Raw genomic sequence first — 18496 nt, forward strand, 5'->3', positions numbered from 1 at the left:
AAGTACTACAAATCTTTTCCATTTTACATAATTTCTGATTCCTGTCTTGCCAGCTAAAGTCCAGGAAGAGATCGACCGTGTGATTGGCAGACACCAGAGCCCCTGTATGCAGGACAGGAGCCGCATGCCCTACACAGATGCCATGGTGCATGAGATCCAGAGATACATTGACCTTGCCCCCACCATCTTGCCACATGCCGTGACCCAGGACATGCAGTTTAGAGAGTTCTTAATTCCAAAGGTGAGAATGTTTTATCTATGCTTCTCCTTAGGAATCTCCGGCCATCAATTATTGCAGTATTAGCACTCTAGTTTGCCTAGCCTTCTTTGATATGGCACAATTATAGCTCAGGTACCTCACCCTCTAGCTGTGTGCCTCTTTCCTTTTAGTTTGTTGATACAATTTTCTAAACATAATCGTGCTTAGACTTTCACAGGATTTTTAGTACATTGAGAGGTCTATACTCTGCCCATCAGGTCTATTAGCCCAATCTGCTGTCCATTTCCCTCCTTTCAAGTGTAAGTTTCATTACTCTTACCAATTAACCAATATCCTATACCTCCATTTCTGCCCCTACTGTTTAATCTATTTGTCAAAAGTCCAGTACAAATCTTCTTCCTCCTTGCCTGACTTTAGGCTGATTCCTGCTGGAAAAGATCTTGCAGTCCTGCAGGTTGATGTTAGTTTCATCAACCCCAAGTGTTGAAAGTCAAAGATACTTTCAGTTGTAACCAACAATCCTGTTTTATAACCACTCAACTTGCCTTTCCATGCTCCACAATGATTCTTTGAACCTTGAACTCCCCTCAAACTTCCAACTTTCATTATCTTCTTTTTGTCAAGTGACCTGCCCTTCTGCCTGACAGAGAAAAACTGGAGCCATTGTTAGATTTACACACTCAGCTATATACACAGCCTTTGAATTCACTCTGATGTCTGTTGTTCTTCTATCTTACAAGTCTATCTGTGGCATGAATCCTTTCTCTCTCTCACTTTTTAAAAAATTTTGGATTGATATAAGGATACAGATTATTAGTTTATGTTGTTTGCATTTGTTAGGTAGAGTCCAAGTTGTAGTTTAGCCTGTCACCCAGGAGGTGTGCCATACACCCTTGCATTATGCCCGTTACTTGGTAGCACACCCAGTCTCCTCCCTCTTCCCCTCTCCTCCATGGCTCTTCTACCCTCCTCCCCATTTGGCTGTAGTTGTGTTTTTCTCTCATGTGGGAGGGCAGGTGTTCATCTACTGGTTTCATATTGATATTGAGTTCTCTCCCACTTTTTAAAGGATATTCCTGAAAAAGTCATTTCTTTTTCTTCTCAATCTTTATCTTGTCTTCCCTCCTGCATCCATTTTGTCAGCATTTGATGGCACACGTGTTCTCTCTTTTTAAAATTTGCTATCGACACATAATAATTATATTGTGTGCTACAGCATGATGTTTTCACATGTATATCAAATGTGTTAGGATCAGATTAGGGTAATTAGCCTACCTATCACGTTAAGTGTGTAGTATTTCTTTGAGATGAATGCATTCAAAATTCTCTCCTCTAGCTATCTTGAAATACATGATACATTATTATTCCCTTTAGATAACTATGCAATTGAACAGCAGAGCTTATTTTTTCTATCCAACTGTAGTTTTGTACCCATTGACCAATATTTCATTCCCCCAGCGCCCACAATCCTCATCTTCTGATAACCACTATTCTACTCTCTCTTCCTATGAAAACACTTTTTAGCTTTCACTTATAAGTGAGATCATGTGGTATTTTTCTTCATATGCCCAGCTTATTGTGCTTAACATCATGCACTCTAGGTTCAATTATGTTGCTGCAAATGACAGAATTTTATTCATTTTTATCATTAAAGAATATTTAGCCCCCCGCCCCGCTCCCCTCCCCTCCGCGCCGGCCGGTTAATGTCTAGGTACACGACCGGCTTTCGCGGAGAAAGCGAGAGCGCCAGCCCGGCTCCTGGGCGGGCGGGCGGGCGGTGGGTGGTGGGTGCGTCCTCCCCCAGCACCGAAGCCCGCGCGGGGCGGGCGGGAGCGCCTACTCCGAGGACGCCCGCCGCCCGCTCTCTTTTGTTCTTGGCCCAGAGCTCCTGTCGCGGCCCAGCCAATCACCACCCGGCCGCCCCCTTCCCTGCCTGGCCGCGCCACACTGGGGGCGCTCCGGCTCGGGTCCCCCAGCCCCACGCCCACCTCCCTCTGCCTGGATCCCCGCCCGGCTGCTCCCGGTCGACCACTTCCCGCGGGTGCTCTCTGAATGTGCTGTGGGTAGATGTCTTTATGTCACATGCTGCTCATGGGCCTGTAGATGAGTCCTCTTATGTCAAACTCCAATCCCTGTGATCCAACTGCAGACCTGTGTGGCCAAACTTCCTGAGGATCCAAGGTGCCAGGACATATAAGTGGAGCCATCTGACCCTCCAACGCCAGTTAAGCTATCCTTGCCAACACCATGTGGCAGAGAGACAAGCTATGCCTGCTGATCCTTACCCAAATCACAGAATCACGTACAGTGAGAAAATCTCCATCTACAAACTGGGAAGAGAACCCTCACCAGACACGGTATCTGCTGGTGCATTGAGCTTGGATTTTCTAGCCTCCTGAACTGTAAAAAATAAATGTATGTTGTTTAAACCACCCCCCCAAAAGAATATTTAAATTTGTATCTCTGCCACATTTTCTTTTTATTCGTCTGTTGATCAACATTTATGTTGATTTCATATCTTGTCTATTCTGAATAATTCTGCAATATGCATAGGAGTGCAGATATCTTTTTTTTTTTTTGCAGGTCCAGCCACATTGGGGTGTGTAGCTGAATTTCTTTCTTTTTAAAGGCTGGGTAATAATGCATTGTATGTGTGTGGCACATTTTCTTTTTTCTTTTTTTTTTTATTGAATGGTAACTATGTACATTAATGCACTTCTGGGGTACAGTGTGGGATTTTCACATGCAATCCAAAATACTTCCGTCAAACTGGTCAACAGAGCCTTCATGTCATTTGCAGATATCTTTTTGACTTACTGATTTTATTTCCCTTGAGAAGTCTTTCTACTATTTTCTATAATGACTGTACTAATTTATATTCCCATCAATGGTGTGTTGGGGTTTTATATCTCCACATATTGTCCAACACTCATCTTTTGATTTTTTTGATTTTTTAAATCTTTTGAGTGTGAGTTAGACTGAGATGATACCTCATTGTGGTTTTGATTTTATTTCTCTCATCATTAGTGATATTGAACATTTTTTAGTATTGTTTTTGGCCATTTTTATGTCTTCTCTGAGAAATATCTATTCATTTCTTTTGCCCATTTTTTAACTGGATATTTTGTTGTTGAGAGGTTTGAGTTCCTTATATATTTTAAATATTGACTCCTTATCAGATGTGTAATTTGCAAATATATTCTACAATTCTGTAGGTTGTCCTTTTGCTCTGTTGATTGTTTCCTTTGCTATGTGGAAGCCTTTAAGTTTTGTGTAATCCCAGAATTCCAGGGTGATTATAGGGCCTAGTTTATCTTTAGTAAGGTGTCATAATCCTGGGTTGTCTCTTGTGCAAAGATGAAAAACTGTTACCATATAGGTGTTTTTCCTATTTCTATTTGTTTAATTGTGAGGGTAACGCCAAAGCAGTTACTGTGTCATAGCCTGAAGCAGAAGGCCCCATGAACCAGAAGTAGTTTGTCACAAGCGAACGTTATCTGGAAGCCCATTTGGGGGCTGAACATCAAAGTTTCCTGTCATGCTCAGGTTGTGTTCTGAATTCACTGAGGCAGGAAAAAGAAATCAAAAGAATTTGTTACTAGGAAGAGGGTCAGGAGGGGCTGATGCTATCGCTTTTCCTTCATTTGTCCACATGGATATGATAGTTTATGCCCTTGACCTATGGATTTTGTGAAATTGGAACTATATCATATGTTTGAAGAAGCCATGCAGTGCACTAGAACACATCCAGAAAAATGTAGATTTAAAATTTGTTTCTGCTACCTAGTAAAAGTATGGCCTTTTCTAGGATCCCCGACTATTATGAATACACTCATTATTGTGACAACAGTAACAAAACCTCTCTCTATTGAACATTTTAGCAAGTGGTAATCTTTTTAAAATAAAGCATTTTCTATAACATCTCATCTTTCATGGTAAAAATCTGCTGCAAACATATTGTTTATATTTTATGAGTGGTGAAATGAGGCATTGAAATGTGAAACAACTTAACTGTGGTCACAGAGCTTTATTTGGTGATGATGAAGATTTGATTGATTCTGAAAACTAAATTGTAACTCATTATGTCACCCTATATCTCTGATTTTCAGAAAAACCTCCTAGAAATTGAAAATGCTCTCTCTTTTCTATAAGGATATATGAACATTTGATTGAAGGAACACAACAGGAGGGGACACTTTTATCAGTTTCTCATCTTTGTGGGAAATTGAAGGTTTTTCAGAAAAAGACCACTTAGCTACTGAGTTTTTAGGAAAGCCTCACATTTGGTCCTATGGGGAATGAGCTGGATTTTTGGTGACATTAGAAATATTGGACAAGACTGTAATTTATTTGTCTAGAGCAATGTGTTCCTGGGAGTCTCCTTGCTTTTCTGCAAAGTATATGCTGGTGTCAGACTCCAAACCATTGAGGATGGCCTTGCAATCAGTGAACAGTGCCCTGAACTGGGTGTTATATGATTTAATACCTGGTGGGCTTGGTCATTAATTTGTTCTGTGACACCGAGGAAATAAATTGTCCTTTTTGTTCCTCAATCTCCTCGTATAAAACAAAAGCATTAGATAAGGGATTTCTAATGTTTTTTGTGCTTAATGATCACCTTTATAATCTGGCTCATCTGTTTGTTTGTTTTTTTTAATCAGGGCACAAACATATCAATACATCTGTCTTCTGTCCTGCATGATGAGAAAGAGTTTCCCAACCCAGAGCGGTTTGACCCTGGCCACTTTCTGGATGAAAGTGGCAACTTTAAGAAGAGTGACTACTTCATGCCTTTTTCAGCAGGTGAGTAAGCTTTCTTTTTATTTGCACATGAGAGGATAAATGAGACAAGAAAGGTCTTTTCCTGGAGGCTCTCCTGGCATGGACACACTGACACTTGTATGAGGGCAGAGGCACCACTTCCGAAGTCCTGGTTGTTTTCATTGGATTGGTGGCTACACTCACAGATTCTGCTTCCCGACCCCCACTGGGATGCCTAGGAGCTCCTCCTAGAAGTGTAGATCTAGTGAGGCCTTTGTTATTTACCCTGAGAGCCCAGTACACTCCATAAACCTCCTTGAGTGCTTTACACATGGCAATGCCAAGTGAGGTCCAGGGACTCAAGTGTGAACAAGAAACAGTTTTTCCTTGTAAGAGAGAGGAAGACAAATGAGACTGCTGTGTAGCAAATGCTGTGCTCAGGGCTTCTGTGTGAGCCCAGAGTTAGGAACTCCTGATTCTGGACTTTTTGGGGGGTGGGGAGGGGCCAGAGAAGTTGGAAAGTAAGGGAAATTTTCTTTCAGGAAGTAATTGATGAATATCTTCCCTTGATTTGTAAGGGTCCTGGAAAGAAAGAGGTGGGACACTCAAAAAGGTTAATTGAAGTGAGTTTAACGAAGAGACTGTTCTCAGAGGCATGGACAGGTTAAGGGAAGTAACAAAGTGTGGTAAAGTACTTAAGACTAACATCAACAGGGAGATATTACCATCCTAGGTCAGAATGGACAAGGGTAGGAGGGTGTCACTGGATCTTGAACAGACCTTTATCCAGGAGAGAGCAGAGGCAAGAGAAGCATCCACAGAGAGGGGAACACAGCACTGTGGAGTGGTAGGGAGGGTGGGGGGACACTGAGGGAATAGACAGTCTGATAGCCTCAACTTATAATCCTCTAAATTCACCCAGAACCCAGAAGGGAACTAATTTCTGGGTTAAGGCAGTCCATAGAAGTCAGTTTCCTGTGAACACACAGGCATTAAAGAGAAGGAAATATGGAATAGATCTGGAAGATGACGAAATGGAGAATTTTCAGTATATTACCAGGAAAAAGCAAGAGGAAGATTTGAGAATAAAGATCTTTTCTATAGAGTAACAGAAGCAGAGACAGAATAAAGGTTTGTTCCTTATTATTTAAGAAAATCAGTATGGAGCAACCCTCAGTATTGTGGTCCCAAGATTATGACTCATGCCTTGGAATAACCCCAGCATGAGTCACTGCTCCTCTGCTCCTTTACTTTTTCCCTGTATTTTGGAGTCCCCAGAGGCATCATGAGCCTGACTCACATTTGCATTCATTTCTCCTGGCTTTCAGGTCTGCCTGTAGTCTTGACACTGTGGGCATTACTATGGGTACTTCAAGATAAGGGATTCCCTTAAGAGCTTATATTCCTGTCTGTGAGACAGACGAATAATTTAAATTTCTTGTGAATGTACAGTATTAGGAGTATTAATGAGTATTGTAGAAAACAGGTAAGAGAGTCAATTGCATACTGTGACCACCACAAAGGGGTTGGCATAGAATAAAAAAAATCTGAACTGAATGTGGAAGGATGTGCAGTCTATTGGCAGGCAGAGGAGAGGGGAAGACAATTCCACGTAAAAGAATACCTGGAATCAGTGATAAAACTCAAAATGCCAGTTTGTTTGGGGAGTGGTGAGCATTTAGTAATGACTGGAATGTGGGGAACTGGGTGGAAGGAATTGTGAGAAATGAGGCTCTAAGAATTGCTTATCGTCAGGTCATAGACAATTCTTTTTTATTCGTGGCCATGTTAAGCACTTGAGTTTTTAAGGCAGGTGTGTGACAAGATTAATATCCTTTAGAACACAGAAGAAGAAAAATAAATCTATCATTGAGTCTAGGTCATAAGTAGGTGGAATAGTAGATACAGTGTTGTATTCCATGCTAGTTGGGATATATGAGTATGTGCATGCTTGTGTGTGTGTAAGTCTGAGTGTGTGTGTACAGAAAGATGTCAATGGCAAGCCTCAGCAAAGCATTTCTAGCATGTATAGAAAAGATTTTTTCACATAGTATCCACACAGAAATATGTGCTGAGGAAATGAATGAAACCTGGTTTGGGTGTTAATAGAAGCCATAGGTTAGTTAGTCACTCATTAATACATTTCTTCATTCCACTTTATTTAAACTTCCCTGTGTGTTAAAGCAAAAATAGTATTAAATAAATAATTCATGTGTTATTTTTAGGAAAAAGAATTTGTGCTGGAGAGAGTCTGGCCCACATGGAGCTGTTTTTAATCCTGACCAGCATTTTACAGAATTTTACCTTGAAACCTCTGGTTGACCCAAAGGACCTTGACATCACCCCAATTAACAAGGGTGTAGGCACTATACCCCCCTTCTATGAGCTCTGTTTCATTCCTGTCTGAAGAAAGTACAGGATACCAAACTTCAGCATAGGACCCTCTGACCTTATCTGAACAAACCTGTTGTTTTCTGACTCATGTACCAGCCATTAGCTACTCTTTTCTTACAGAAGGAATGCTATCTATGAGCCCTATCTCTTCTAATTTTCACCATAAGATCTGGTTCACATTTTCCTGCATGATAGAATGTTCACTGTTTGGTCTCCATTAAGATTCTTTTTGTAATTCAATCTTGAGTTTATAAACTACATCCTATGTGCAGTGTATACCAAATGGAAAACACATTATCCATGTTATATTTTGCTTTCCTACAAATTGAAATCAGAAATTGTCCTATGAGAATTTTAAAAAATTGAAAATACAATAAATAAAATTCACTCATCTCTTAGTCTTATCTAACTCTCCAGGGGAAAGATATCTTGACAGTTTGGCATTAGATTTTCCATGTTTTCTCAATGGTTGTTAAAATATAATTATGTATGTATATGTGTGTGGTATATATGCTTATGTATGCATGTGTGTGTGCATACATACAGGGAGAACAAAAGGGAAGATCATTTCATCCAGTGGGAATAACATGAGAGAAAATTTGAATTAGCCAGTCTAATTATCTAAGGATGTCTTTCCTTCCCCCCTCAGTGGTTAAATACACACAAACACAGATACACAACCAAATACAGACACAGACATACTAAGGCAAAGAGAGAAATATGTATATATGGTTACATTTGAACACACGCAAACAGAAGTCCCTCATATACAACGGAACGTCATTTTTGAACATGTGGCTCCCACCTGCATTCCCAGCACATTTGGAGACAGAGAGAGGATTGCTTAAGGCTAGGTGTTACCTGATCTCTAAAAGATGTTAAAAAAAAAAAAAAAAGAAAAGAAAAAAACAACTAACTGGGTATAACAGCATACATCCATATTCCCAACTTCTTGGGGAGGCTGAGGTAGGAGGACTGCTTGAGGCCAGGTGGGGGGTTGAAGATTTCAGGGAGCTATAGTCACACCACTGCATTGCAGGCTGGGCAACAGAGTGAGACCATTTCTAAAAAATTTTCAAAAAATCAAAATCAAAAAACACAAAAATATTTGTGAAGAAATAAAATTAATATATAAAAATAAAGTAAACGCTATTTCTCCATATAAGCTCCATCAAATTCAATATACTTTTGTAAATAATGATGTCATTCATTTAGCCCCTCTCTGAAGAACTGAAGATCCTGAAAATCTAACTATGTCAATGCTGTCTTTTTTATATTTTTAGCTGAAGAAAAATGGGTTTTCTTAGGGGAATAAGAAGTTAGAAGGAGCTAAATTAGGACTGTGAGATGGATGACTAATGATTTCCCAACAAAAATCTGAAGGCATTTGGGATCACCAGATGAGGGGGTGTTTGTATGAGGAATGAAGAGGCTTGACACAAAGTCTGTATCGGTGGACTTAGGAACTCTGGAAGGAGCCCTCCTTAGTAAACTTCAGTTCTGTATTTATTATCATAAAGCAGGAAAAAGTAGGTAAAAGTTACTTGACATCAACACCAAGAAAGGAACATAGAAAGTGTAAGAACATCTCCAATTTGTTTTTGCAAAACTGCAGACTTTAAGCAAGACCTTTGCCTCTAGGATTAAGAGACCATGACCTTTAGGCCTGGTATTGGCCTTACATGTACATTCTCCCTTGGATTCCAATTTTCTGATCTCCTGCACATACTCAGATCACATGCCATCCTCATGCTTCTCCAGGTCCCTCAAGCACGAAGGAAATCTTATGCTAAAAATCTTACAAATTGCCCCTGTTTGATGAACGGAATGAGTAGGATCATTGTTGTAGTGAAGGCCTCGCTAGTGATGCTTCCTGGGAATTTTTCTCTAAAGCTTTGGCTGACCATCCTAATAAGCAGATATTATTGTTCTTTGGTCCACCAGAAAGTCAACTGTTGCCTTTGCTCTTATCTGGACCACTTTCTTTTTACTTCCCTGGACCATTTCCACCTCTTGGTAGCCATTATTTTGATTGTGCTTTGTCTTTAGTATCACAGTGGTGGAGCCATGTTTCATGTACTGTTAAAATTCTTTGAGGTACTATTTCAGGATGTTGATTCACTATGTAAAATTTCCAGTGAAAGCTCTGCTGTTGTCTATAACTGACCTGAGCACAACAGTTTTGACACCAAATGAAGGAAAAATTTGCTCCACTTTAATTTTTCAGTAGGACTTGTGTAAGGTGAACCAGTGAAGATGTCTGTGGTATTGGCTATTGTTTGTGCTGTTCTTTTTAATGTGTTTCAGTTAGGGCACAAAACTATTTTTTTTTCTCTGACAAATTGATATGGATAGTCTACCACTGAGGATTTCATCTTCAACATCAGCTCATCCCTTCTCAAAATGAGTTATCTAGTTGTAAATGCTGATCTTGGGGGGCTTTGTTCCCTTAATTTTTGTGTAAAGCATCAATGATGTCACTATTGTTCTACCAAAGCTTTAGTATAAATTTGGTGTTTGTTCTTGCTTCAGTTCTCATAGAACTCACATTGCTCTGAAGAGGCTCTTTTCAAACTGATGTTGTAGCTCTCTTAGTGCCATAAACTAGACTCTGTTCAGATACAACATAATAAGTTAGTACAAGTTTATTTTGGTGCAAAAATTTTTTGACATGCATGTATAATTTTTTTCATAATATGTACTTTCTATGAACTTTTTGAAGACCCCTTCTATGTATATTTTAATGCATGAGTTTACATGTGTGTGAAAAAGAGAGGCAGATATAGAAATAGATATAGACATAGATATGCAGTAGATTGTATTTCTTGAAATGTTTTGTCATTGCAATGAAATATCATCTGCAAATGATATAGTTTTCTACTTGAAAAATCATCAAAGGAAATCAAAAATTACTGAATCTCCCAAAGAATTTCATCCTCAGTATTTAAAAGTATTTGGGCAAATAATCTTTCTATTACACCTATGTTAGAAAATTAAGCACATATATAATTTTTACTACACTATGTGTCAGCATCTATGAAAAGTAAAAGTTTGTGTATTCTATAGTATAGTCATTCCACCAATAAAGGCAGTTGGACGCTCTTTGTCCAGTAACACCGGGAATAATAGAAGGCCACATCATCAGAAAAGACCTGAGAAGGCTCTGAGCTCTCATTCCACCTAATTGTGATTCTCCGTGCAAGCATGAAGTAAAGACCCCTGCCTTGTCCTCCTTCCCAGGAGAGCTGTTCCTAGCTACCTAATACCTAAATCAATACTAGATCAAATGGATATTCAGTTGTAAGAAAATGTAACTTGTTTCCTGCAAGTTTTTTGCATACACTAATTTGAGATGGATCATAGACATAAACATGACAAACTAAAATTATCAAGATTTTAATGTGAAACAAAAGAGAAGGAAAGTAAGATCTAAACTCTGCAAATGTTTTTAAAAAGAGGACACAAAAGCACTAATAACAAAAGATTTATAAGTAGGTCTTTGTTTTGGTTCAGAGCACCTATTCATTAAAAGATGCCATTGAAGATAATCAAAGGCAAGCTACATACAGATTAGAGGAGCTGCTTATAAGCACTGTATTGACATATGTTTTCACTATCACTTGTGAAAACATGAATAAATCACACAGACATAATGTTGAGAGTTCAGACATCAAAATGCACAGTCTATAAGATTTTATTTTTATACTTTTCTACTATAGATAAACCAACTTTCATTGGCAGAAATCAGAAAATGGTCTATACTGTGAGATAAAAGGACTTGAAAGGGGCATAAAAGAGGCTCCTGGATTTAAAAATTTTCTAGATCTTAATGTGAATGGTACATATGAGCGTGTATAGATGTGTAAAAATTTATGAAGATATACACTTAAGACTATTGCATTTAACTGATGCATTTTGTATTTCATCAGAGTGAAAATAGTCATGCAAAAAGCATGATAAGCATATGCCTACAGTTCTTTTACTAGGGATGGTGAGGCTACTGAGAGGCTGAGTTAGGAGGATTGTTTGAGCCCAGAAATTTAAATCTAGCTTTGGCAATATAGTGAGATCCTGTCTATCAAAAACCAAAGCAATTGCAAAACAAACAAAATAACCTCACCCCCCAAAAGAGATAAAAAGAATGAGAATAAAAAGCAGACAAGAGAAAAAAAAAACATGTAAATCTAAAAAGTGGCATTATAGAAAATATGATGAAAATACTAATAGAAAAAAAATGAAAAGATGGAGAATACTAGCATAAAGATAAAAAATATTTAATAATATTAAGTGAAAAATTTTGAACTAAAAATACAACAGTTGTGAAGAGATAATGTTTGGGCTTAATAGCTCATATTTCGTAGCTAAATAGAGAAATGGGAAACAAAAAGTGAGTCAGAAACAAGATACAGACTGAAAGATAAATGTTGGAAAAAGGCCATGGACAGGTGAAATTAGACGTCCTGAGGAGGGAAGAGACAGTAAGGAAGAAGCAATCCTCTGTCTCTCTCAAAGCACAGGATGTAGTTGCTCTATAAAATTCCCTTATCTACAATGCAACTGAACCCCCTAAAGAGGAACAATTGCTTTTCACTTTTCTCTGAAATTTTATTAACCAGAGTAGATTAAAACTTCTATCAGAAAGAGAAAGCCCAGGTGAACTTTGAAGTTTGTCCAAACAATTGTTTGTTCTCAGGTCCCATTTAATTTTTAATGATATTCATTCACCAGATAATGTACATCTCCCAGGTCCATTAATTCCCCTAAAATAATTTACTCCTATGACCCTCTCCCTTTCCCCTGTGAAGAAGGGTACAGAAGCATCTGGACCTTATTAGGTTATCAAGTAATCAGTCTCCTGCAATTCTATGCCCACAGAGTACATTTTTCTCTTGGTCATCTACCTTGTGTCAGTACATTTTCAGTAAACTTCCAGAGGGCAGAGTAGAAGCTTTCCCTTGGTCCCTACAGATTCCTGCAACCTGGATACCTGTTGGGGCAGAGGACTATAGCTGCCTACAGGGACTGACATCATTGTGCTTGACCTGGATAGAAGTGTTTGGTTATATCTCCACCAACTCCTTTTGGGGGCTCCCTATGAGAAGCTCCTAAATTTAGGAGCTTTAAGTCAGAAAAGTTGATGTTCATTCAATACTTGCAGCGATTCTCAACCCATGGGTCACTGTTGCAGGAAGACAAGGCCCAAAGGAGAGAAAGAGCACCCAAACACCATGTTTATAAGAGGAAGGGCTTTATTCATTGGCTGGGAGCTTACTGCATAGATTTCCAAATGGCTATGCTCCCCCTACTGGCTTGGTCTTTCCCTTTTTATTGACAGTCAAAATGTTCCATCCCACAGGTACCCTTCCCATTGGCCAGTTTGAATCAAGTGGGAGATGCTAGTCCAGCCCCTACAGAACTACAGGGTTTCACAGAACTCGGAAATTTCCAGGTTCCAGGAAGTTAAGTCCACAATTCCCAAGAGCTGAGTCACCATGGAGAGATCCCTGCAGGTGCATCCTTGTGGTCTCCCTGAGAAGACCTGTTCTCCCAGACCTCACCCTTCTCAGGTATCCTCTCTCATCACAACCCCCTTTTAACAATGAAAATACATTGAGGCATTAGGAAGGTTGAGAACCACTGCTCTACAAGAACTTGAGAATTATTCTTTCCTGAACTAAATGAATGAGGATACCTCAAAAAAGTGAAGTCTAAGAGAAAAGAGGTCTTTTCAAGGAGACCCCAAGGATATACCTGTGAAGTCCTTCCCTTGGTGAGTAAGCTCTTAAGAATTTGTAGAAATAACTTTCTGGGACATGGAAAATAACACTTGCTTCTGCTTCTGTAAAAGCCCATGGTTCTGTAAAAGCTGGAGCCCACTTCTCCTGCTTGCTTTAAACTGGCCAGTGAGAAACGTATCCATGAACTGGTACTTTTTGATTGAGGATAAAAAGAAGACTAAGCCCGTCCGGGAGCATGACATTTTGAGACTCTTATCAGCCGTTTCTCTGCTGCCTGGCATAATGCCCTTCCTCTTTTAAACACAGTGTTTGGGTGCTCTTTTTGCCTATTGGGATTTGTCTTCCTGCAAAAGGAATACCCTGTGATTTGGAGAATTCAGAAAGACAAAACAAAAGGATACCAGATTCCTAACCCCTGATGAGAGGACTTCTCACTGAAAACTGAGGAATTCACACAGGAAAGTTCATCTCAGTCACATTCACACAGGAACTCAGCTTGAGTGTGACAATGGTATAACGTGTTCCTTCGGAATTTCTACATATAAAGCCTGGTTCCTTTTGTCTTGTTCTTGTTCCTGGCTTTGTTGATGGGAAAGAAGTCATACTCTGTAAAATAATTTCAAGATGTTTATTCTGAGCCAAATTTGAGGACCATGACCTGGAGTCACACCAAAGAAACCTTGAGGAAGTGGACTGGTGGTGGTGGGGTTACAGTTTGATTTTGTACATTTTAGGAAGACAGGAATTACAGGTGAGGTCATAAACTAATATGTGGAAGACATACATTGGTTTGGCTTTAAAATGTGGGGCATCTCAAAGTGGAGGCCCAATAGTTATAGGTGGGTTTAAAGATTCTTTGGCTGACAATTGGCTGAAAGAATTAGGCTGCTTAATAGACCAGGCGTCAGGTTAAAGGAATGCTTGAGTTAAGAGAAGGGTCTATTAATCAGAGACAAATGATAGGTTGTATGCCCAGAGTGGTTTGTGGGGCATTTTAAGGACCTGCAGGTTTGTCTTACATAGCTGTAAGCCTGTTAATGAGTCACAGACAACATCTCTAAGAGGGAGGGAAGCATGATGAGGCATGTCTGGTCTCCTTTCTCATGACTAGCAACTCAGTAACTCCTTTGGCCAAGAGGGGCTTCAATTAGTCCAGAAGCTTTGGGGGAGCCTTAATATTTTATTTTAGTTCATATCTCAGAAAAGTATCTGGAATATAGTAAACTCTTTATAAATATTTGTTGGGAGAATGAATGGGTCACCCCCTGTGAAGGAAAGATTGCTGTTTGCCTTTTGAGCATCCAGTTTTCTGTCCATTAACCCATGATGCCAATGATGACATTGATACAGGGTTCCCCCACTCAGGGTTGGACAAGAACCCTGTAATCCCCACCTCCTTCTCTAGGCCTGGGTGAAACAGAAATCAGACCTCTATTTCTAGTCACAAACAGGCCACCCTTTTCAGGTCACATCCTCTGGGTTCTAGAAAGTTCCGGAACAAAGCAGCCTAAAAGGTTCTGGAGGGTTCCTCCTTGAGTAGAAAGACAAACCCTTGTTCCTTGACTGAGGCAAAAACTGCAAGAGCCACATTTCTATGCTAATTTTAGGATCCTTTCCTTCCCTAGACCTTTGGACAATTGATGGTACTTCCCCCAACTCCTCTGCAAGATAGAATTTAAACCCCCTCGGCTGAAAACTCAGGGCAGCTTTTCACTTGGATTCCCCTTTCCACTGCTGGAGATTCTGCTCCCCCTCTTTTGCTTCCCTCTTCTTTGGTTTACCATGCTTAACAATCTTTCTTTCTGTCAGTAAACTCTGTCCTGTCACTTATGCCTGTGGCCTGTGGTTTCATTCTTCTAACTCAGAGAACAAGGATTCAGCATAGAGAGAAATTCTGGCAACACCATCAGGTGGATGCCAGGCTCCCACTGCCAATCCTGGCTCCGCATTCTTGAGTTTATTGTACCTCCTGTACCCCCAAATCTTCCTACTGTAGTGCCTAGACAAACTCTGCAAAGTGCTGGGGTGTCCCTGCCAACACCCTGCCTAAGAAAAATCTGGACCTCCTGGGGGCTATGCTCTAAATCAGGGGGACAGCAAACTACAGCCTTCAGGCTATGCTCTAAATCAGTGGTCTATTTTGTAAAATTCTTAGGTAAGAATTGTTTTAAATATTTAAAGAGTTATAAAGAAGAAAACAAAGAAGAATATGCCACTGAGACAGTGTGGCTCACAAAGCCTTCAGTCTTGACTATCTGACTGCATAGAGAAAAAGTTTGCCTTGATGTGGATGATCCTCCATCTTAGGAGGCCACCCTGCTGACCACATGCACCAGGTGCCCTTCTGAAGTGTTGAGCACACTGACTCATTTCCTTCCCTTCTTTGACCCTGAGGCAGGTGTGATTACTGTCTCTTACAGAGATGGGGAAACTGAGGGGCACCAAAACAAATTCACTTGCTGGAGCTAAAAAGTAGCAGTCACTATTTAAACTCAGGCATTCTGGCTCCTATGCTGTTCAATTGTTGCAGGAAGATGAGGCCCATTGGAGAGAAAGAACACCCAAACACCACATTTAAGAGGAAAAAAGGATTTTATTCAACCAACAGAGCAAATGACAGAGAAAAATTCAAAATGCCTTGCTCCACAACTGTCTTGGTCTTTCCCTTTTTAAATCTCCAATCAAAAAGTCCCAACCCATGGGTACCTTTCTCCCTGGTCAGTCTGCATCAAGCTGTAGAAGTGAGCTCCAGCTTTTATAGAATCTCAGACTTTCACTGAAGTGGAAGCAAGAGTCAGCCTCCAAGTCCCAGGAAGTTAAGTTTTTACAAATTCCTAAGAGTTGAGTCACCACAGGAAGAACATCACAGGTGTATTCTTCGGGTATCCTTGAGAAAACCTCTGTTCTCCTAGACCTCACCTTTCCTGGTATCCTCTCTCACAACCACATGCCACTTGTCTCCTGATATGGTCACACTCAAACTTTAGGCTCTCTGACTCTCACTCTCAGTCAGTCCCTTCTATAGAAATGAGCTTCAGAAAATAACTGCCTTCCCTTCCTCAGTTTCTTCCTACTCCTGATTTAGAGACAGGAAGCAGGGTAAGGCACCCCAGCTTTACCCTGTCAGGGCCCCTGCACAAGGCTGAAGCCTGCTCTAAGAAAGGCTGATTTTTGGGCAGTGCCTGTGGCTCTAAGGAGTAGGGTGTCGACCCCATATGCTGGAGGTGGTGGGTTCAAACCCAGCCCCAGCCAAAAACTGCAAAAAAAAAAAAAAAAAAAAAAAAAAGAAAGGCTGATTTTCTCCAAGGACAATGCTCAGATGCCTCTTGGCCCTCTCTTCTGCTGGTTGCCCAAAATACTGCAGGATTCTGCAACCAGGCAGGCTGGACACTGCCATGTGCCAGGTCTGAAGTTGTTGCCCTCTTTGAACCACTGGGCCTTCCTTTTTGGGGCAGTCCCAAGAAGGAATTGGATTGATTCCTGGTACTTGGGTTTGAGGACAGTGTGGGAGGATGTGCAGTCAGCCCTTTCTTAGCCTTGGTTGCTCTGCAACTCCATTATTTGGAGGTGAATTCAGGAGTTCAGAGCATCCAAAGACACAGCATTGGCGACTCCAGAAATGAGGGGAAAAAGTACCTTCTTGACTGAGGAGGTGGAGTGGTGCCTCTGTAATCAAGAGGAACTGTGCAGAGGGGGATAGGCATGGAGATGGCTACAGGGAGAGCTTCCTAAATCCCCTATCCCTTTCCTCCTTTCCCATCCTGGCTCCTAAAAGACCTGCCCTTTCCTCAGGAATCTTCCCATTGTAGTGCTTAGACCAGATCTTTAGGTGGTGGCTCTGTAGTGGCCAAGACTCTTGATCCCCTGATGGTTTTCTGAAAAATTAACTTTTAAAGGGCTGATTAATTGGAGAAAAGTCACACATGGAGCCATTAGCATAAAAGCCCAAAGATTCAGGGGAATTACCCATTTTACATTTAACAAAGTGTGGGTAGTTTATAAAAATATGACTGGAGAAAATGAGTGTGACCTAATGCTAGTAGACCAAGGGAGGACACTCAGCAAGGCCTGTCTGTGTTCTTGGCCTGTGTGAGCTTGAATTTTTCCCTTTTGATGTGAAGCAAGGCTCTCTCTGGAATGGAGGTCTAAGCACATACAGTCAAATAAAATTGATCAAATAATATACTTATAGCCAGTTTTCAAACATAGTATTTGTAGGTTTTATCACTGGGTTTTGAGAAATGTAGTTACAATTATTATGGAGAAGTGAGATTGTAGTTTCTATGGATAGTCTTGGGGGTGAATGGGACTAAGAGACAGGAGGGTAGGAGAAGGTCAGAGAAAAACATTTATTTCTAAGGGCTTCATTTTGGGCTACTCTTTTCTGAGTCTCAGTGGCGTCTTTCCTTTGGACTGGAAATCACTGTGTGCAGGGTAAAGATAAGCTATTTTCTGGCTGTGTGAACCTTAGCAGGTTACTGTACCACTCTGAGCCTCACCTTTTAATTTTTAAGTGATAGATTTTTTTGTCTGTCACTGAGGCTGGGGTGCAGTGGTGCAATCTTAGCTTGCTGCAGCCTTAAACTCCTAGGGTCAAGTAATGCTCCTGCCTTGGATTTCCAAAGTACTGAGATTATAGGTATGAGCCACCATACCTGACTCATTTTTAAAATGATAGTGATGATAGGTACCTGTCAGGATCTTAGATTAGGGATCCTGACATATATGGCTCTTGACACATAGTGGGTACTCAGCATAAAATGTCCTGCATGCTGCTCCCTTTCACCAATCTGTGCCTTTTTGATTACCAACTTGGCATCATGTAACTTTTCACCCAGCACATCCTTATGAATTTTATGCTGTGCCTCCTGGTGAATTTCTGTGGCATAATTACTTGTTAATATTTATAAGTCATTATGTCTAGAAATCATTTTTGCACCCATTTTCCCATGAATTTCACCATAATTATCTCACTTTACTCCTACAACAGTCTTGTGAGACGATCATTGCCATATTTTACAGACAGGCAGTTCAGCTGGGAGATGCAGTGACTCCGTCAGGACCATCCAACTATCAGAAGTTTACTGGCTGCCCTCCCAAGCCCTTTTATTATGATTCCTGTCTCCACATCATCACATATGAGGACACTATGTTCACTCAATATCTTTGTCCATTTGGGTTGCTGGAACAAAATACTATAGACTGGGTGACTTTAGCAACAGACATGTATTTTTCATTGTTGTGGACACTGGGAAGTCCAAGGTCAAGGTGCTGGTATATTGGTTTTTGGAGGACTCCCTCCCTGGGTTGTAGACAGCCACTTTCTCCTTGCATGCTAACATGGCCTTTTCTTGGTTTGTGTCTATGGAAAGAAAGAGATACT

The 18496-nt window shown here is 40.5% G+C and overlaps 1 protein-coding gene across 1 annotated transcript in view; it reads left to right on the top strand.

Annotated features, from left to right (window-relative positions):
* Positions 1-7729, top strand: part of LOC111724306 (cytochrome P450 2C21-like) — a gene marked incomplete at its 5' end in the record, with an annotated part of 30209 nt that extends 22480 nt beyond the window's left edge. Inside the window, 3 exons of the mRNA XM_023511779.1 lie at positions 54-241; positions 4882-5023; positions 7207-7729. Of these exons, the coding sequence (XP_023367547.1) occupies positions 54-241; positions 4882-5023; positions 7207-7388 (512 nt within the window). The remainder of the gene's footprint in view (positions 1-53; positions 242-4881; positions 5024-7206) is intronic.
* Between the last annotated feature and the right edge of the window lie 10767 nt (positions 7730-18496).

Source organism: Otolemur garnettii, unplaced genomic scaffold (assembly GCF_000181295.1).
Source record: "Otolemur garnettii isolate 467f Iridium unplaced genomic scaffold, OtoGar3 scaffold00021, whole genome shotgun sequence".
In the NCBI taxonomy this organism is placed as follows: Eukaryota; Metazoa; Chordata; class Mammalia; order Primates; family Galagidae; genus Otolemur; species Otolemur garnettii.